Source organism: Euleptes europaea, chromosome 2 (assembly GCF_029931775.1).
Source record: "Euleptes europaea isolate rEulEur1 chromosome 2, rEulEur1.hap1, whole genome shotgun sequence".
Classification (NCBI taxonomy): domain Eukaryota; kingdom Metazoa; phylum Chordata; class Lepidosauria; order Squamata; family Sphaerodactylidae; genus Euleptes; species Euleptes europaea.
In genome coordinates, this window is record NC_079313.1 from 138,364,352 (window position 1) to 138,385,640 (window position 21,289).

General features: G+C 48.4%; 1 protein-coding gene across 1 annotated transcript in view; it reads left to right on the forward strand.

Annotated features, from left to right (window-relative positions):
- Positions 1–6,511: 6,511 nt before the first annotated feature.
- The window catches only part of ASXL1 (ASXL transcriptional regulator 1), a 42,649-nt gene continuing 27,871 nt past the window's right edge, over positions 6,512–21,289 (forward strand). Inside the window, exon 1 of the mRNA XM_056844935.1 lies at positions 6,512–6,580. Within this exon, the coding sequence (XP_056700913.1) occupies positions 6,521–6,580 (60 nt within the window). The 5' untranslated portion in view covers positions 6,512–6,520. The remainder of the gene's footprint in view (positions 6,581–21,289) is intronic.

Sequence of the window (21,289 nt, forward strand, 5' to 3'; positions counted from 1 at the left end):
GACGTACATTAGTGTGTGTTAGAAGCAGCAGGAAGCATGGGGGGGCTCGCCGTGTTGCCGCCTCTTTGTCGGCTCTCCTGCCCTTTTGGGCGATGGGGGCGGAGTCAAAAGTCATCTCAGAAGAACCAGGCTTTCTGGGACTTCGTGACGCCGAACATTGAGGAAGGTTGAGAAATGACGGAGGGCTTTTCCAGCCATGGCAAATGGTGTCTTTCCTTTCTCTGGGTTGAAAGACTGGCATCTTTTCATTTTGAGGGGTGGGGTGGGATAGGGTGGGGCAAGATCGACATGCATCCTGCAACTTAGTTAGACATGTTTCCTTTTAGAAATGCAGACCAAAGGGGGTTCGAAAACCTCCCTGGACCTCCTCTGCAACAGAAGCAATAGAAATTTAACAAATCCTTTGCCTGTTTACAAGGGTTGGGGGAAGAGTTCTTCTGGGCGGGGCTTCTGCCGACCTCAGCCATGACCTTGTCCCACGCTGCTGGCTCCATCCCAGCGTTTTTCCTCTGCTCATCCCCATTTCTCCTCGTGTGCTCCACCAGAGACCTTCTCCTTTGAGCATTGTGTAGCCGTGGCTGCCACCGTCTTCCACTCCCTGGGCGGCTTCTGGAGGCCGGCTTTACTTTCCTCCACCCCATGGACAGAAGAGCGAGTCTCACATGGTTGTGCCTGGGCCCTGGCAACCACAGGACATTCCTTGGGGATCAGAGAAAGACGTGAAGGCCGGAGCGGCTTCTTGTCGTCGTCCTGAGCTTTCCCGTGTTTCCCAGTCCCGAGCTGCCCCAGCCAGGGAGGCTGGGGTTTGAGCAGAGCTTGTGGAAAGGGGATCGCACCAGCCGTGACGCTTGGGTCAAGAGCTGTAGGGAGTCTCTCTTGTTTTCTTTTCAAGGGTACCCTACAAGTAAAGCAGGCTACTGTATGGGAAGCGATGCTGCTGAAATGGGTGGGGCTTGGAGGGTTCCAGAAGGAGCCTCTTCCTCTGTGTATCATTTTGCAGTTCAGTTTGTAAGTTTTAAAACTGATGTATATTGAGAATTCCGTTGTTAATATTTTTCTTTCTTTTGGGGGGGATTGTTTCTTGACCTTTATGGTTGTACTGTGAATATTGTCACTGGCCTCCTCTCTGAATGTTTTAACTCGCCTCTCCCCAGACCCAGTGTTGCATTGTGCACGTATGTTCGGGAACTGGCTTTTGGGTTTTAGAAATACTCTCAGAGCCTTTGCCACCTGTCCTCATTTAGTGTACTCTGAGTGACCCAAACTTCTGAGCGTGCAAATTTCCTCACGCCGGACCCCTCAGGCAAAGACGTGGCCAGAGGCAGCTCGCTGGCACGACGCCTTGGTGAGCTCTACTAGGTACAGCCGCTTTGATTTCCAGAGTGGATTCCTGGGTTTGGGACTGGGTTGCTGCTTTTAAAAATACGATTTCTGTGGATCAGAGGAATATGCCTGCGGTTGAGTAGGGGGTCTGTCTGCTGCTGTGCCAGCCTTTGTCATTGGCTCTTGCTGAATCTCTGAGCCTTTCCCACCTCCCTCCCCTCCCCCTCTCCGATGTTTAAACCCCTTGACTTTATTTAAGAAATGCACTGTACGGCTTGCATCTCGAGGTGCTGCAGTTGTGAATGCAAAGGCAGTCATGTGGACAAAGAAGCATGTGTACATCTGCAGGCTTGAAATATTCTTTGAATGTGTTGGGATGTGCTTTTTAGTATGAAGAGGGAAGGCAGATGGATTCTTTGCAAACACTTGTGGGCTAGCTTAGAACAGTTGCTCCGCAAGGAAGCAGGAAAGGCGATGTGTCTATTAAATTGAGGAGGAGGGGGCACAGTGGGAGTGGATAGACCCATACTGCCTCACCCTAGTTGCGGCATCCATCCAGAAGGAAAAAGTGAGAGAGCTTTCTGTAAAAACTGCCAAGCCTGCAGAATTACCCCCATCAGGCTGATAAATTCTGCCATGCCCAGTCCCTCCAAGGTCTGGGGAAGGACAGAGAGATCAACCAAGGCCTAAGAAAGGGGATGCATGCATAGAGCCCGTCATTGCTCGGATCTGTGTAACTGGTTCTCCCAAGATCCCTTCTGAGCCAAATGCCACCAAACCACCCAGAAACAAAAGCACTTCCTCTCAGAACTTAACACATGCCTGACACACTTTTTGGTGGAACTCTGTGCCGCCCGACATCACATCCTGCACCTCTCCGCGCCAACCTTTGGCCCAGCAAAGAGCGATACAGAGATCAGGCTCCAGGTCTCGAGCTGTCCCTCGGTGAACGTAGATACACTCAGCGCTTTTTAGAAAGATCGCTGACTTTTCAAAAATATCTCTGCAAGCCCCCCCTCCCGCTTGTCTGTAGGTTGAATGTTTCATCATAGACTTTAGCAAAAGCTGCAAATTTTCTGGTTCTGGTCCTCTGCCGGTAAACCTGAGGGCAAATGTAGAAGAAAAAGGAATGCAAAAACCACAATTCTAGGCTCGCTTGGACAGATGTGTGGTACTCAGCTTCTTTGAGCAGTATGTGGTCACTTGGTTTTGAAAAGTGGGGTCTCTTGGCTCTGCGTCTCTTAGGTGCCTTCCTCCAGGTATGCTTCCCTTGCAAGACCTGTCAAAGCGGGTAAGGACTGTGCAAAAGAACGCTAGTGGATAGTGCAGTGGGGGGGCATACCTGGCAGGTAGTGCCAGGCGGGCACCACTGTCTTTGGGGCGATTTCACGGCTCTGCAAGAGTACCTTGGCTGCCACCTCCTTTCGTAATCTATATGCAAACAGAAACCACGTCCCTCAGTCTTTTCTCTCCATAGATTTTACAGCTTGGGGGTCTCTTTATCATCTCTCGTCTTGGAATGTAAAAGTGCTCCTAAAAATGTGTAATAAAATCACTTGGGGTTATTGTATGTAAAATAATAATAATAATAAAGCCTCTTTTTTCCCTTTGTGTTTACATCCGTTCCTGCAAATGACGAATCAGTTTCATGGGTGTCTAGAGGAGCCATGTGTTTGCTGCTGGTTTTTTTTTTTTAAATCTGGATTCGTTTTCTGATCCCCCCGTCTCGTGAGTCCTTGGTGGTTTGGCAACTGATTTCCCGTCGGCCCCCTTTACTTCCTGGTTTTCAACCAGGGTATTAAAAATGCACACATTATTCAAAAGGAAATCAGCTTGTGTGTTTTTTTTTGGGGGGGGGGTATGGTATTTAAGACTTTTCAGTTCTACTTCACAGCAGAACTCTTGAGGCAGTGGCCAGCGGCGTAAGCCTCGGGGTAGAGCCAGGCCCTGCCCTCCCATTTTCCTCCTTGCTGTACCGTATTTAAACTTGACCTTGAATGGCACATCCTTCTCCAATCAGAAAGTGGTTTGAGGCAGAAAGGGGGGGCAGGAGTTGCCTTCCTGTCCTGTTGAACCAGAGTACAAGGATTGCTTTGGAAAACTCCAACACTGAAGATGCTCTCTTCCCCCCACCCCCACCATGTGGTTTCACCTACTAGGGCTGGAGTACCTACTGGAAGGAATTGGAGGGGGGCTGTTGTATAGGGCCTCCTGCAAGACACAGTTCCTGGGCTATGCCTGCCAGCTCTCTCCAGAAATAGGTTTGTGTTTTTGAGTGAAAGCATTGCAGAGTGCCCTAACCTGGAAGGCCAAGGCTAGGCTGAACTCGTCAGATCTCGGAAGCTAAGCATGGTTGGAGCTGGTTAGTACTTGGATGGGAGACCACCAAGGAAGTCCAGGGTTGCAACTTGATGGCCCTTTCCACCACCTAATGCAGGGCAGGCTGTTTTTGCTTCTCTTCTGATGGTTACTGTTGTAACTGTCCACATGCAGTCTGCATTTCCACGTGCAATCATTTGTCTTCACTGAATTCAGTGAGACCCAAAGCTGGTTACAGGGAGAAGAGGAAGCAGCCAGCTTCCTGTCTGCTGTGCTTGGACCCAGACTCGGTGAAGAATTCCTTGCATGAGCATCTCTTTATTAGAGTTAAACGTGTTGGATAGTGCAGTGACAGTCACATGCGTCAGTCACATGAACACACAAAGCTGCTTCTACTGAATCGGACCCTCGGTCCATCAAAGTCAGTATTGTCTACTCAGCCTGCAGCGGCTCTCAAGGGTCTCAGGCTGAGGACTTTCACATGACCTACCTGCCTAGTCCCTTTAACTGGAGATTGAACCTGGGCCCTTCTGCATGCCAAGCAGATGCTCTGCCACTGAGCCATGGTCCCTCCCCTATGAAACTGTCTTACACTGAACCAGACGCTCAGTCCAATCATTATTGTCTACTCAGACTGGCAGCAGCTCTCCAGGGTCTCAGGCCGGGGCCTTTCATATCTCTTACTTGCCTAGTCCCTGTATCTGGAGAGACCAGGAAATGAACCTGGGCCCTTCTGCATGCCAAGCAGAGTCTCTACAAACTCAGCCATAGCTCATGAAAGCTCATCTTTCCCTAGAAATGTTGTAAGTCTTTAAGGAGCTGCTTGGACTTTTTTCTCCTGCTAGATCCATAACCTCATCATAGGGTTTTCAAGGTAAAGGTTGGTCAGAAGTGGTTTACCAGTGCCTTCTTCTGCGCAGTACTAACCAGGGTTAGCCGTAGTGGCCCTGCTGTTGTCTACGAAAGATCCTCCGCCAGTGTCACCTTCCACTACTGCTGCTGCCCAGTAGCTAACCTTCAGGGATTCCTCTGCCCCCATCCCCATTGGAACTGCCTGTTCTCTTCTGCGGATGTGGCCACTGATCCCTTAAGGGGATGGATGCATCTTCGTCTGGTGTCTCAGCTGTGACCATTCCGTCTTGAGTGACTCTGCTAGGAGTTTAGTCTCTTGATAGTCTAGACCCCTCACGGTATTGCTCTCAGCTTCCCTGACACACACAAACCCCCCTCACCACGTTAAGGTGTGCATCCAGAAGGAAAAGAGGAAGACCCAACATGAGATGGATTGACTCTATAAAGATAATTCACAGTGGGTAGCCGTGTTCGTCTGTCTGCAGTAGTAGAAAAGGGCAAGAGTCCAGTAGCACCTTAAAGACTAACAAAAATATTTTCTGGCAGGGTATGAGCTTTCGTGAGCCTGCGGCTCACGAAAGCTCCTACCCTACCAGAAAATATTTTTGTTAGTCTTTAAGGTGCTACTGGACTCTTGCCCTTTTCTACTGACTCAATAAAGGAAGCCACGGCCCTCAGTTTGCAAGACCTGAGCAAGGCTGTCAAATATAGGACATTTTGGAGGACTTTGATTCATAGGGTCGCCATGAGTCGGAAGCGACTTGACGGCATTTAACACACACACACACACACACACACAGATCCATAATGAATTTAATACTTTTTAAAGTATTTTTAACGTATTAAATTCATTATGGATCTGTGTGTGTTAAATGCCGTCATTTTAGGCATTAATTAATTTAATTAGGCATTAAATGCCAGATTTTAGGCATTGCTGGGGGCCACCTCCCACACCCCCGAACAGAAACCCACGAAGAAGCTGTTTTAACCCGCCTCTTCATTCCTGGGGGGGGGTCAGAGGAACTCCCTTCCACAAGGAGCCGAAGACGACCCTCCCCTCCAGCCTGCCTGGACCAGCCCTGACGTCGTGGCCCTCCCCGGCCAATCGCAGGGCGGCTGCGGCAGGACCCGGATGAGGCAGCTCCCGCCCCTCCCCCGCCGTAGCCGCAAAGCCCAACGGCTGGGAGACGCGCGGCCCGTCATGCACCGCGTCACTCTCTTCTCCCACACTTCCCCAGGCGCGGCTTATTTCCAAACCCGCGGGGCGTTCTGGGAGTTGTCTTTATCAACCCCCCTCGGAGACTACAACTCCCATCCTCCTCCCGCGGTTTGTTTTCCTTCAAAGCGCGCCAGGGGCTGACGTCCCCTTCTCCCCCTCCCTCCCCGTTCCTCGTCGCGCTGCTGTGTAGGTCCGGGATTGTCCCTCCGCAGCCGCCGTCGGGGACGCACACATCCACACACGCGCACAGAGAAACGCGCGCGCCTCCGACACGGGCTCCTCTCTCTCTCTCACGCGCGCGCGCGCTTTCTGCCCGGCTCGCGCCAACCCTCCTTCCTTTCTCTTCCTCCCCCTCCGCCCTGTGTGTTTTTTTTTTCCCGCCCACCCCTTCGCGGACCTTTGACCTCCGTTGTTATGTCGGCCCTCAACCGCCGCCGCCGCATTCCTTAGCGCGCGCGCCCTCCTCCTCCTCCTCCCCCCCTCACCGGCGCGCCTCTTCTTTCCCCTCCTTTCTTCTTCTTCTTCTTCTTCTCCCCCGCCGCCCGCGCTTTCCTTCCCCCCCCCTCCTCCTCCTCCTCCTCGCATCAGCGCCGGCCTCGCCTCAAGCGCGCGCCACAGCCCCTCCCCCCCCCACTCATCCAGTAACGGTCGGACCTCCGCGCGCGCCCCTGCCGACTTCCCCTCCCCCCGCCTCCCAGAGCGGCCGCGCGCTCCCCCCGCCCGCCTGGAGCGCCCGCTTCCTCCTCCTCCCCCCTCCAGTCGCCGCCGAGCGTCGCTTTTTCCGCCGTTCTCCCGCCGCCCGACCCCATGAAGGAGATGAAGCAGAGGAGGAAGAAGGAGCGCACGTGGGCCGAGGCCGCCCGCCTGGTGAGGACGGGGGAGGGGGGGGTCGCGCGGTTGGGGTGCCCTCCCTGCCCGCCCGCCCGCCCGCCCACATTTGGGGATTGCAAACCTGCTTTTCTATGGGAGCGAGAAGAGATCCGTGTCCAGCCGCACCTTGGAGACCCAAGGAGATTTTCGGGGCGGAAGCTCTCGACTCTCCAAAGTTCGTACCCCGAAAATCTCATGGGTCTCTCGGGTGCTGCGGGATTCAAACCCACAAGGTTTTGGGGGGTATCACCTTCCGAGAGTCGCTGCTAGCTTTGGAGGGGTGGGGGTGTGGAGAGGTAGTTATGATTTTTCTGTGTTGTGCTGGGGGTGGATTAGATCTTTGAGGTAACATAACATAAGGAAAGCCCTGCTGGATCAGCCCCAGGCCCATCAAGTCCAGCAGTCTGTTCACTCAGTGGCCAACCAGGTGCCTCCAGGAAGCCCCCAAACAGGACGACCGCAGCAGCACCATCCTGCCTGTGTTCCACAGCACGCAAGATAATAGGCCTGCTCCTCTGATCCTGGAGAGAACAGGTATCCATCGTGACTATTACTAGTAGCCATGGATAGCCCCACCCTCCACAAGAACATAAGAAAGGCGATGTTGGATCAGACCCAGGCCCATCAAGTCCAGCAGTCTGTTCACACAGTGGCCAACTAGGTGCCTCTAGGTCCCTTGCAACTCTGTCTTTCGTGAAAGCTTATATCCCAGATATCTTGTTGGTCTCTGAGGTGCTCCTAGACTTGGACCTAGCTTCTCTCCTGCAGACCAAGAGGGCCACCCTCTGAAACGATCTCACTACCGATGCTAATTTTCTGCCCCTGAGCATTCCTCCTCTGCTCTAATCTAGTTGGCTAATCTAGCATTGTACCTCTGCATCCTGAATTCCTTCTTTGCCATACCCCTTCTACCTTCTGTATGGGATTTAAGGGCTGAGGGCTCTTTATTCCAACTTGTATCTGACAAAGGGAGCGTTGACTCTTGGAAGCTCGTATCCCAAAAATCTTGTTGGTCTTTAATGTGCTGCCGTACATGAATCTAACTCTTCTAGTGGACTTGGATCTAGCTGTTCTACCGCAGACCAACACAGCTAATCTCAGAAATTTTCTTACTACATATGCTAATTTTCTGCCCCCAAGCATTTCTCCCCTGCTTTAATTTAGGTGATTGCAATGTGCCATTCTGCCTTTGCATCCTGAGTCCCTCCCACCTTCAGACTGGGGTATAAGGACTTGAGGATTTCCATTCCAACCTGATGAAGGGAGCTTTGACTCTTGAAAGTTCATACACTCAAAAATCTTGTTGGTCTCGAAGGTTCTACTGGATTCAGATCTGACAAAGGGAGCTTTGGCTCTTGAAAGTTCATGCCCCGAAAATCTCGTTGGTCTCGAAGGGGCTACTGGAGTCCAGTCTAGCTCTTCTGAAGACCAGCCCGGCTCCCCTCTGAAACTATCTCACTACAGATGCTGATTTTCTGCCCCTAAGCATTTCTCCCCTGCTCTAATCTAGTTGATTGCAGTGTGCATTCTACCTTGGCATCCCGAGTCCCTTCTTTGCAGCAATCCTCCCACCTTCAAACTGGGATATAAAGACTCCGGGATTTCCATTCCCACTTGTACCTTATGAAAGGAGCTTTGACTTTCAGAAGTTCATACACTTAAAAATCTTGTTGGTCTGTAAGGTGCTGCTGGGTTTGAATCTCTCTCTTCCACTGCAGACCAGAACAGCTACTCTCTGAAAATATCTTCTGTGAAAGTGTGAATGTGAGCCATGAGGACACCTTTTCTGGGCAAAGGGAGGCTGTGCCAAAGGGGGGGTATTGTTTGACTGGTCTCCCCAAGGAGAACCACAGTGTGGAGGACTTTTAAATTTATTTATACATGCATATATTTTAAAAAGGTAAAGGTAGTCCCCTGTGCAAGCACCGGATCATTCCTGACCCGTGGGCTGACAACACATCCCAACGTTTACTAAGCAGACTGTGCTTACGGGGTGGTTGGCCACTGCCTTCCCCAGTCATCTACACTTTACCCCCGGCAAGCTGGGTACTCATTTTACTGACCTCGGAAGGATGGAAGGCTGAGTCAACTTTGAGCCTGCTACATACATACATACATACATTTATATCCTGCCTTTCCTTGTGGTTCAAGGGTGCTTGTAGTAATAGCCTTCAGCCTTTTGGAAACCAGACGTCTGTCTGTCTGCTTCGTGCTTTTATATCCCATCCTTTTTCCAAGGGAAGGATGTAGTATTTTTCCTTTCCCCATTTTAGCTGTACAACAAACTGTAAGTGTGTGGAGTTACCATAAGTGGTTTTCTTCCCCCACCCCAAGATCCAACACTTTAACCATTATATCACAATAGCTCTCACATTTAAGCCCTGAATCCTTCAGGCCCTTTTTGTTGCTAGGAGCTGCAGGGCATTTCTGTAATGCTGGTGGGGAGGGAAGGAGGGATGCATTTGCAGAATAAACCAGCAAAGTATCTTTCTGCAAAACTCTTGAGAGGGGAGCTGAAATGGGAAGGGACTATTAAGAAATCAGGTGTTGGAAAGGCATTTGTTTCACAGGAAAACTACAAGGCAGACTTGTAATCCATTTCTCCTTACTTGAGACATTAGGGTGGAGGGATTTCCAGAGCTTTTGAGTGAGTTACGCTGCAGTTGGCTTGTGTAGGATAGGGCTGTATTCTTCAAGCTAAAGGTGCCATTTACCATGTAGGAAAAGGGAATTCTTTGTGTATCTGGAGGTCTGTAGAAACGGTAGTTGCTTCATTGTCAACAAGTGAATTTCCAGACTCCAAGCCAGCATAGGGGTTGTTCCATGCATTCCCCCAGCTCACTTGACCTCCCCCCTCCTCCCTGGTAAATTCTTATTAGGAAAAGTATGTAAAATATGAGAGTTGTGCATAACATTTCATATTTGCACATGCATTTGAAGAATGGGGAAGAAGCAGAGAAAGAATAGGGAGAAATACTTTTTCCCCCCACATGAGTCCAGGAAGTTTTGAGATGTTTCTGTAGACCCTCTTGCAGCTGCATTGGCATGGTGGGCAGAGCAGAATCATAAGAGGGCTGGGGGTCTCAAACTTGCCACTTTTATCAGGCCACTAGATGTGGGATGCAGGCAGAGGTAGAATGGGGTCCCCTAGGGTGGCGTGGCTGTGTTCATCTGGGTCATCAAAACTGTGCTTTGTGAAGAGAAGTGCTGTCTAAATGCTGCAGTACTATTCTGCCAAAACAAGAACGGATTCCTCCTGGTGGCAGGACTAAGAAGTCCTTTTTCAGCCAGTTCATGTGCCCTTTTTAATTGGAAGAAGCCAGGAATGTGGATGCCCACATCTTCAGATGGAGCAGAAGACTTCTCTGTTAGTTGCCATATTTTAAACTCTTTGGGGGAGAACTTTTTCCTTCCTGCAGTTCTTCTCATGTCAGCCTCTTTGCTCCTGCCCCAGTGAGTGACAGCTTGTAACACTAAGACATCACTTGATAGCATTCTCTCTAGTTCACCTTGTTTTCATCCTTTTAGCTCCCAGTGGCTGTAGCAAAATAGTCTCTAATTCACATTTTGGTGGAGGAAAACAACCAAGGATTGGGTCATGGGTGACAACATGCCCCTGAGACAAGCTGGGAATCATGATCTCTTATTCAGGTGGGAAAGGCTGCTTCCTTCCACAGGATAGCGTTATTCCCAGTTTAAGAGAATGAACTCTTAAGAGAAGAGGCAATGTATCATATTCTCTTTCAGTAAGTACTTAAAGTAGGCCTCCTTGCCTGCATTATATCAGGCCTTGACAAATTTTCTTTGGCTTTATGAGCCAACCTCATTTTTTCATTCTTCAGTTTTGTATGTTATTTACCACATAGAATCATAAAATCATAGAGTTGGAAGGGACCACCAGGGTCCCTACACCATGCAGGAAATTCACAACTACCTCCCGCACACACCCCCAGTGACCCCTGCTCCATGCCCAGAAGATGGCCAAGATGCCCTCCCTTTCATGATCTGCCTAAGGTCATAGAATCAGCATTGCTGACAGATGGCCCTCTAGCCTCTGCTTAAGAACCTCCAGGGAAGGAGCACCTCCCACCTCCCGAGGAAGCCTGTTCCACTGAGGAACCGCTCTAACTGTTAGAAAATTCTTCCTAATGTCTAGACGGAAACTCTTTTGATTTAATTTCAACCCATTGGTTCTGGTATGACTTTCTGGGGCAACAGAAAACATCTCAACACCATCCTCTGTATGATAGCCCTTCAAGTACTTGAAGACATTTTCTAATTATTAGTACCACAAATCCTGATCCTAACCTTTTCACAGCTTCTTGCCATTTTATTAAAGCTATGACAGAAGCCATGGTTATCGCCATCACAAAAGCTACCCACTAAGCCTGGCCTAATTTCTCCCCTATTTCTGATAATTCCTTTATTTCTTTAAAAGCTCCGTTTAATTGAATATTGGAGTCAGTATAGAAAGCAGCTGCATAGGAAATTAATTCATCCACCACCACTGGATGGTGTAAAGTTAACAGATAAATCGGCAGGGGCACGAACTTCATGCACTTGTAGTTTTAAGCCATACAACTATACGTATTCTGATAAGAAATGATAATACACTTCTCAGTGAGAGACGCTACAATAAAACCATTGCTTAAAAATACTGGGCATCACAGTGAAATTTCTAGCCACGGTGGTGGCTTGGGATTTGTCAAGGCCTGTATTATATTCACATTCAGTTCATACATGAGAGTCAGTGTTGTATGGTGGTTAAAGTATTGGTCTAGGATCTGGGAGGCCTTTCAAATCCCCCACTCTGCCATGGAAGCTTGCTGGGTGACCTTGGGCCAGTCACGCATTCTCATCCTACCTCACATTCTCAGCCTACCTCAGTGAGGGGAGGAGAATTATGTAAGTCACTTGGGGAAAAAAGTGGGGTTTAAATGAAGTAAATAGATATTAAGCCTATTAATTGTTGCCAGCTTGTTCCGGATGGCTTATACATTCTGGCTTTTGTAAGGAAGATACTTCTTTTTTCAGGGCAGAAGGATTGAAATATTGTCGAAGGCTTTCACAGTCAGAGTTCATTGGTTCTTGTAGGTTATCCGGTCTGTGTAACCGTGGTCTTGGAATTTTCTTTCCTGACGTTTCGCCAGCAACTGTGGCAGGCATCTTCAGAGTAGCAACACTGAAGGACAGTGTCTCTCGAGGCATCTTCAGAGTAGTAACACTGAAGGACAGTGTCTCTCGAGGCATCTTCAGAGTAGTAACACTGAAGGACAGTGTCTCTCAAGGCATCTTCAGAGTAGTAACACTGAAGGACAGTGTCTCTCGAGAGACACTGTCCTTCAGTGTTACTACTCTGAAGATGCCTGCCACAGTTGCTGGCGAAACGTCAGGAAAGAAAATTCCAAGACCACGGTTACACAGCCCGGATAACCTACAAGAACCAGAAGGATTGAATTCAGAAGAAAGCAAAGAGCTAGTTTTGTATTGTTGTCCATAATACCAGGCAAGTGTGAGGGGAAGATACACATATTATCATGTAACAACCAAGAGAGAGGCATGTATCTGTTAACGGAGATGCGTGTGTACAAATGCAGCATGTTTCCGTTGACAGTGGTGAGAGAGAAGGCGTTTCTCCCTGAATAAGCTGCCAACAGTTGGTAGGCGTTGATTAGATTTCTCAATATCTGTTCTTAAAATATCTTCCCTCAAGGTACTGACAGAATTCGTCTATTTTGTCAGAGGCTTGGGGATTAATTTTGTGGGCTGTGCAAAGTGGTTCATTGGTAACCTTTCACTAAAAAAAAAAGCCATCTATTTAAATTTACGAAGGATCTGAACATGCTCTTATTTAATACAGCTTGATGCTTCCTGTAATCCTGACTCGCACTCTGAAAAATGTTTGCTGGAGTTTACTTAGTGATTCAACTTGCAAAAGAGAGTTCGCCCTGTGATGTGAACCGTGTAAGCTTAACTGGAGGGCTGCAGGGTTGTTTAAAACAGCAGCAACTATCCCTGTTCCTCCACACACTCCTGAGGTTTTTTAAAAAAAAGAGAAGTATGAGTAGGAATACAGATAGATGACAAACGGTTAGGTTTATTTGAAGCATAAATTCCCCAACTGGGTGTGCATTAATACCTTCCCTCCAAACTCTTAACAACATTTCCCAGCTAGTGCAAAGTAGAGATGTTGCAACTGACATGCTCAGCTTCTTGGCAGGCTTTGGGTTATGCCGCTGTCTGCTTTTACTGCTTCGAGACAACTGGGTTCAGGAAGTAATGTTTCTCTTCCATTAAAAAAAAAATCTCTGGGGCTATGCAGATTGCATACTGTTTGGATGATCCCCCCCCCCCCGGTATGTTTGTCTGTGAATTGATTATTTTTTTTAGCAGACATTCCTTTCTTATCTGTGCATGGGTAAATTAGCCAATAGTACAGGGGTGTGTACTTGTTTAGTGTGTGTTCATACAGTAGTATTGGTTCTTGCCCTCCTTTTTTCAGCCTGCCACCTCTCCCAGGTAACAATGTGAAGTGAGGTGCCGCCCCCAAGTTTTCTTTGCACTGCAAGAATTCAGGGGGGGTGTCAGGTACAAGACATTTCCTATCTCTCCCCCACACACACACCATGTCCTCTGGTATACACAAAGAACAGAGGGGGAGGTATGTCACTTCCTCACTCCTGGCTTTTGCAGAAAGTTGGAAACCGCTTGGCTCCGCCTCATTGCTTCCAGTCTTCCCTCTTGCTGGTGCCAAGTAATTCTGGCTTTGGGCCAAGCGTCGGGGAAGTGGAAAGCGAGAAGAGATTCTCATGTTGCCTTTCCAAAGCTGCTGGAAATGAGAGACGAGCCTCCGCCCTGCCCCAGGCTCTCTGTCTGAGCTGGAGGATGGCGTGGTGGCAGCTGCAAATAATTTATTTACTCCCAGGGTCAAACAAAAATTGGACGCTTATTTTATCTGACTAGAAGATGTTCCTCAGTTTGATTATAGAAGAAGAGTTTGTTTTTATACCCCAATTTTCTCTTCCTATAAGGAGTCTCAAACTGGCTTACAATTGCCTTCCCTTTCCCTCCCCCCCTCATGGGGTAGGTAGGGATGAGAGAGTTAGGAGAGAACTGTGATTGGCCCAAGGTCACCCATTAGGCTTCATGTGGAGGAGTGGGGAATCAAGCCCAGTTCTCCAGATTAGAGCCTGCCAGTCTTAACCACTACACCATGCTGGGAAGTGCATAGGATTGCGGATTGATCCTTTGAAATCTGTTCTCTCTTAGCCCAAGGTATGAGAAGCAAGATGGGGTAGTGGAGTGGTTGTCGGAGCTGGATGGGGAAGCTTGGGTTCAAATTTCCGCTTGTCCGCGGAGCATACTTACTGCTTCACTTTCTTACCTTAATGTGCCTCCTGGTGTTCTCTGGGGTTAGATGGGGGCAGTCTCATAGTACTGCCTTGGGTTCTTCGGAGGAAGGTTGGAATACAAATGTTAGATAAACCCTGCATATGCATGTCTTCCCTGTCTCCAGTGCTCACCAAGACTACGCATAAGCAAGATCTGTCTCATAGTCATGTTTTTATCCCACACTCTTCCTGAGAAGTTTGCTGCATCATACATGGTTCTCCCATCCTCAGTTTTATTCTTTTTAACAGCCCTGTGAGGTAGGTTAGACCGAGAGAGAGAGAGAGAGTGAATGACCCATGAGTCATCCAACACACCTTATGGCTGAGTGGGGATTTGAACCTTTGTCTTTCTGGCTCCAGTCTACTGCACAACACAAGATCACATTCTTGTATCTTGTGTTAATTATTTAGTTAATTTAAGAAGAGCCCTGCCGGATCAGACCAGTGGTCCATCTAGTCCAGCATCCTCTTCTCACTCAGTGGCCAACCACTTCCTCGGGAGGTCCAACAAGCAGGGCACAGAGGCCAAGGCCTTCTCCCAGAGTTTCCTCACGGCACTGGGATTTACAGGTTGACTGCCTCTACATGAAGGTTCCCTTTAGTCATTGTGGCTAGTAGCCACTGTTAGACGTCTCCTCCATTAATCTGTCTCATCTCCTTTTAAAGCTGCTCTTGCCTGTGGCTGTCTCTGCCCCCCTGGCAGTGCATTCCACCTTTTTCTAATCACCCGTTGTGTAAAGAAGTATTTCCTTCTGTCCATCCTGAATCTCCTGCCCTTCAGCTTCATCGGGTGCCCTTGAGTATTTTAGGAGAGGGAGGAAAAAATTCTATCTGTCCATTCTCTCCACCCTGTGTGTAATTTTGTAGACCTCTATCATGTCTCCTTTCTAGACTGAAAAGTCCTGCACTCTCCGGCGTTTCCTCGTAGCTGTAGCTGCCCTTCATTCCAGTCAGCAGCCCCTAAAGCTGATCTGGCAGTTTTGCATCCATCGTGGCTTGATCGCTCCCTCATAGCTGTGAAGTCCTTTCTGTCTGGAGTTTGTGTTTAAGCTGAAGTAAACAGGATTTGTATAGTTTCAGGTAAACACACACATGAAAACATGAAGCCGCCTTATAATGAATCAGACCCTCAGTCCATCAAAGTCAGTACTGTCTACTCAGACGGACAGCGGCTCTCCAGGGTCTCAGACAGAGGTCTTTCACATCACCTGCTTGCCTGGTCCCTTTAACTGGAGATGCCGGAGATTGAACCGGGGACCTTCTGCATGCCAAGCAGATGCTTTACCACTGAGCCACAGCCTTTCCCCATGGGTCTGCAGTAGAAGAGCAAGATTCGAGTCCAGGAGCACCTTAGAGACCAACAAGGTTTTCAGGGCATAAGCTTTAAAAACCCAAATCTCCTTTCATCAGTATCTGCTTTAGTATATAATATCCCCTATGTTATTCAACTTCTGCCCTAAAAGACTTTAGGAGGAATCATTCAGAGCTTTTGAACTGAGTGTCATCAATATGTGAGTGGAACCCAACTGTTTGTCTCTCTATCAGAATCCCCTGATGATACAGTCAAGGTCCTGACTGTTGTGATTAAATGGCAGAAAGCAAATAAATTGAAACCAAGCCCAGGCAAGACGGAAGTGATGCTGGGGGAAGGCGGATATCTTGAAGGACCTTGTGCTTCCCACTTTCAATGGGGTTCAGCTAACACTGGCTGACTCAGTTAAGAGACTTGGGGTTATACTGGATCCATCATTACTGCTGGAGCAGCAAGTTAATGCAACTGCAAAAAAACCCCGCTTTCTTCCAATTCAATCTAGCCTGCAAGATGGCTCCCTACCTTGACTCGGCCGATCTGGTGACCTGGATCCATGCCATGGTGAAATTGAGACTAGACTACTGTAATGCACTCTTCGTGGGTCTCCCCTTGAAGTTAATGTTCAGGCTCCAGTTAGTTCAAAATGTAGCAGCTAGGTTATTATTGGGAGCTAGGTGGAATATGCATATCCTTCCCTTTCTGCAGTCACCTCATTGGTTCCCCATCAATTACCAGGTTCAATTCAAGGTATTGACTATCCTGTACAACAGGGGTGGGGAACCTTTTTTCTGCCAAGGGCCATTTGGATATTTATAACATCATTCACGGGCCATACAAAATTATCAACTTGAAAATTACCCTGCTATATTTGGTCATTTAGCCAAGAGGCATGACCGGAGACAGCTCTGAGTGTCTGCCACGTAGAGCAACTCGCTTTTGAGCTCTGCCGTCCCCAGCTGAGCCTGAGAGATTCAGGCAGGGCAGCAAACACAAACTCACATCCGCCTTGAACAGAGGCGATTCCTGTCCGCGGGAGGGGGCAGATCGCCAGTCTTAGACCCTTCTGAGCTAGAGGTCTGCCAGGACCCATGAAGGGCCACATCAAATGATTTTGCTGGCCTTATACGGCCCCGGGCGTTCCCCACCCCTGCTATACAAGGCCCTTCACAGCTTTGGTGCCTCATATCTGTAGGGCTGCTTCTCCCTGTGTTCCACCACCACAGCTTCACTTATCCTAGCAACAGGGCCTTCTGCAGGTACCATCCTGCAAAAGGGCAAAATCAATAACCTCCTGTGCTTGCGCCTTCTCTGTTGCGGCCACCACATTATGGAACAGCCTCCCTGGGGAGGCTGGGGAGGGTCCCAACTCCCCTGGCTTTCCGCAAACTATGCAAAGCAGAATTAGTCAAGAGGGCTTTTTTGCACAGGTAAATAGGACTGTACTGTTAAGGAAACGGTTCAGGAAAGTTGCATTGGTAAAGGGACAGAGACTGCAGCCCATACCACTGTATTGCTTCCTAAGACCGTACGTGCGGTCCTGACCAGGTAGTTTCTACCCCTTTTAAGGTGTTGTGTTTAAAAGCTCACACTTCGTTTCAGCTGTTTGAGATTTCTGTTTGTTTTCAGGTTTCTGGAGTCCAAACCCTCTTGCACTGTTCATTGGATGTGCCCTCCCGTTGATTGTACTTGATTTACACAATGTAATCCGCCTTGAGTCTCAACGAGAAAGGCAGATTATAAATAATCCGAATGAAATAAAGAAATAATTCGATGGGTAACATTTTGAACTCTCTGGGCGCAGTGTCACAGAAATCTGAGTAAACATTTCTTCAGAGCTCCATCTTGACTAGGAGCTAGTGATGTGACCAAACGGGAATTCAGCAAAGCCAGGCTGCCAGCCCCTCTGATAGCATGATGGGACAGTCACTGACTTTCCTTCTGTCTTCAGGTGCAGGCAAGGCTCGAGCAGAGATATTTCCGTCTGCGCTTTATGCAGGCGTGCTAATCTTTGCAGGTCAAACGCTCCACAAAGACACCTGGAATCCTTTGCTGCTGTACCTTTAGTGCGAGGGGTGGTGTGCAAAGAGTTTTTAAGCGATGTCCAAAGGACAGGAGAAGGTCGTAGGTGGCAAGTTGTTCTCTCTCCCCTTTCCTTCTGGGCCGGTGAAAGTGCTGAGCGATTGTTCGATCACCGTGTACCTCTCAAAAACCATTGGGCTCATTCTGCCTTTATTTTGGTGCCCCTCTCAATCTCGGCTGCTAGAACAGGTGAAGTGTCCCTTCGGTTGAGCGCGAGTGTTCGTGGGCACCCAGTTTTGCCTTGACGTCCTCCTGTCTGGAGGCTGCTTTTATGTGCTTGAAGCATCTATGTGCCAGTGTCGGTACCCTTCTGTTTCTGGTCGAACTCCAGCTGCGTTATCGTGTTAGAGTCTGAGACTTTCCTGCCCCACACTGGGCTTGTGAGCTGTTTCTCCGGCCGAGGGTAAATCCACCAAAAATAAATCTTTGTGAGTTCTGTAGTAACAATTTTTGAAACATTTATTTATTTATTTATTTATTGAGTGCAACATGGATCCCCACCATGTCGGATACTTCGTAGCTCTGCAGGTTCTAAAGAGAGAATTTTAAACACAGTTGGGAGGATACTCAAAGCCAGCGTGGCGTAGTGTTTGGAGTGCTGGACAGGGATCTGGGAGACCCAGGTTCTAGTCCCCACTCTGGCACTGGATGACTCTGGCCGAGTCTCACGCTCTCAGCCTAACCTACCTCACAGGGTTGTTAGGAGGATAAAATAGAGGAAAGGAGAACGGTATAAGCTGCTTTGGGTCCTCATTGAGGAGAAAGGTGGGGTTTAAATGTAGTAAACAAACACCTGCCCAGGGCAGACAGCTAATCTTGGTGGAGGGCTAACAGAAGGAGCAGCCCGGGGTTTTGAACTGCCTGCAGAGACCAGAAGAGTGTTTAAAACAGGGTTGGGGAACCTTTTTTCCGCCAAGGGTCATTTGGATATTTATAACATCATTCCCGGGCCATACAAAGTTATCAACTTAAAAATTAGCCGACCAAGCCCCAAACAGGCAGCTGCCCCAGATGACACCCCCCCCCCCCGGCTCGGGCAAGTAGGCAGGCACCCAACCAGTGGCGCACTCGCCCACCTGGTGGCACAGGATGGTCTGTTGCACCAGCTGGGCGTAGCTGTCCAGCCACACGCCAGAGTTGCTCCTGCTCCGCATGGTCAGTGCCAGATTCTACAGCCAGCTTCTGCTACCTCCGCCTGCAGGGATGAAATGAGGACACACTGGCTAAGAACTCTCCCCAACATGCACATTCCGCCCCCACCCCTCTTGTAGTACAGAGGGAATACGTTTCTTCATGGCCCGGGTGGGAAAGGGTTAACACAGTTTCTTGGGCGGTCCTGTGTGTGTGTGTTAAGTGCCGTCAAGTCGCTTCCGACTCATGGCGACCCTATGAATGAAAGTCCTCCAAAATGTCCTATCTTTGACAGCCTTGCTCAGATCTTGCAAATTGAAGGCTGTGGCTTCCTTTATTGAGTCAATCCATCTCTTGTTGGGTCTTCCTCTTTTCCTGCTGCCCTCAACTTTTCCTATCATGACGGTCTTTTCCAGTGACTCTTGTCGTCTCATGACGTGACCAAAATACGACAGCCTCAGTTTAGTCATTTTAGCTTCTAGGGTCAGTTCAGGCTTGATTTGGGCGGTCCTAGCAGCTCCATAGCTAATGACTCTTCTGCAAGGGGGGGAGAAAGGGTTCCTTTTCTTGGCAAAACAAAACTCATATCCACCTTGAATAGAGGCTATTCCTGTCCGCGGGAGGGGGTGGATTGCCAGTCTTATATCTTTCTGAGTTAGAGATCTGCCAGGACCCACGAAGGGCCAAACCAAATGATTTCACGGGCCTTAAACGCCCCCCCCCCCCCGTGACATTTCCCACCCCTGGTTTAAGAAGTTCATCCAGCTAGTTGTTCTACTCTGAAGTTATTTCCCTTGTGTGCTGTTCAAAGTAATCCTGCAAAAGTTCCTTGGGAAGATAGAAACCCGCACTGGTCAGCTAACTGGAAGAGCCGGTGCCCTCATTGTTCCTTGATACGGCGTCTGGTAAGAGGGGAAGAAGTCCAGTGAAATGTTTCCTTTTGCTTCCATTATTAAAGTTGGCTCTAAGCAGAGTTGAGCGGAGCTGTCTTGCTTTGTTGGTTCTTTTTCAATAGAAAATGCGTGTTCATTTTTTGAGCTGGAGCAAATCAGCATAATTGCTTCAGCTGACTTTCCCCCCAGTTTAATGTCCATATGACCTCTGCAAATTACTTCCTACGGTTTTTATACCCAGGAGCCTTGTTCACATATTAGTAGGTGTGGTGTGCCGTACTTGCGGTGCTGTTGAAAGTAGCAGTTGTAGTTTGTGGTTTGCTATGAGCAAGCTTCCTGTCTACAAAAAGAGCGCCCTGTAGGAACAGGCATCCAAGAGAGTGATTTCATTTATCTTGGTGCACATGGTGCCGTTAAGATGGTCTGTCTTTCAGCAGAAATGCGAGTTTCAGTTAAACTAAGCATGCAGCTTTCTGACCCATGCAATCCTTGAGCATGTGGCTACCTGCTAAATTCTTTTCAGGTTCATGTTTTTAAATGTGATTGCGACAAAGCAGGGCCTTATTGTTTTCTCAGGCACAAACTGCAGCTTGCCTCACTGCTTGTCAGGGTCTGGTTTCTTCTGCAGAAAGGAAGGATGGTTCTTCTTGAACTCATTCCGTGTTCCCCTAGGAAACCGGATCATTTAAGAGTGTAACTTGGTTGTCTTGCATGGAATTAGAGAGGCTTGCTCCAGCGCCATTCTGTTTTAACGCTTTTTTTTTTTAGATCTCCCTGGGAGCTTCCATTACAGTTAGCTGTGTGCTGCATGATTTTCTTGTTTCTTAGACTCTAGCCAAGCTAATTTCACAGCTCTTGGTATATCATTTTCTAAGACTTTTATCTCACTTTGGATATAAATTGCTTATGCCTTTTTTTTATGGGAAGTGTAGGCAGATTCTCAGCTGCGGTGTGACAGGAAGATTTGTCATTCAGTTTGAGATGTTCCTTGTGTTGCCAAGGTGGTAGTGAAGGAGAACAGTGACTTCTCCAGCAGAGAACCTCTGCTGATCTTGTTGCCCTTCTCCTAAAGGAGTTTGCAACCTGTACTCCCTGAACCTTCAGTATAACAGCTCTGTTCTCCTTGCACAACTATATGCACATAGCATTTTTGTGTGTTTCTGTTCAGAAACAGGACTGAAAAGTTGTAGAAAGTTTTGACTGTACTCAAATAAGGATTTTAGATCCACTTCATAGACTATGGTAGGACAATGTGTTGTGCATTTACTCATCAAACATCCAAAAATTCCCCCATACAGGCAAAGTCACAAGGTATTGTCATAGGAACAGATGTAGTCATGTGATATGACTGGTGCAACCTCTGGCATTGCAAATCTACATGGGGTTGAAGAATGGGTCAGAGGTCTGTCTTAACCTTTGGGCTGGGAACGGTGATAGAGCTAGTGTGGTGTAGCGGTTAAAGTGCCTGGCTAGGATCTGGGAAACTCAGATTCAAATCCTCACTCCGCCATGGAAGCTTGCTGGGTGACCTTGGGTCGGTCACACACTCTCAGCCTGACCTAACCTCACAGGGCTGTTGTGAGGATAAAGTGGAGGAGAGGAGAAGGATATGAAACACTTTGGGTTGACCGACCTCACAGGGCTGCTGCGAGGATAAAATGGAGGAGAGAAGGATATGAGCCATTTTGGGTCGCCGCTGGGGAGAAAGGCGGGAGATAAAGTAAATAAATAAGATTCTTCTAGCCCTTTTATGACAAAGAGAAGGAAAAGGCATTTGTAGAAATTCGCCTGCACTGTACTTTAATGTCCAGAGAAAGTATATTCTTCTTCTCTCCTGTGATCCTGGCTGTTAGGCTAGGCTGCAGGGGGTCTCCATGCCAGCAAGACTGGCAGATCACTC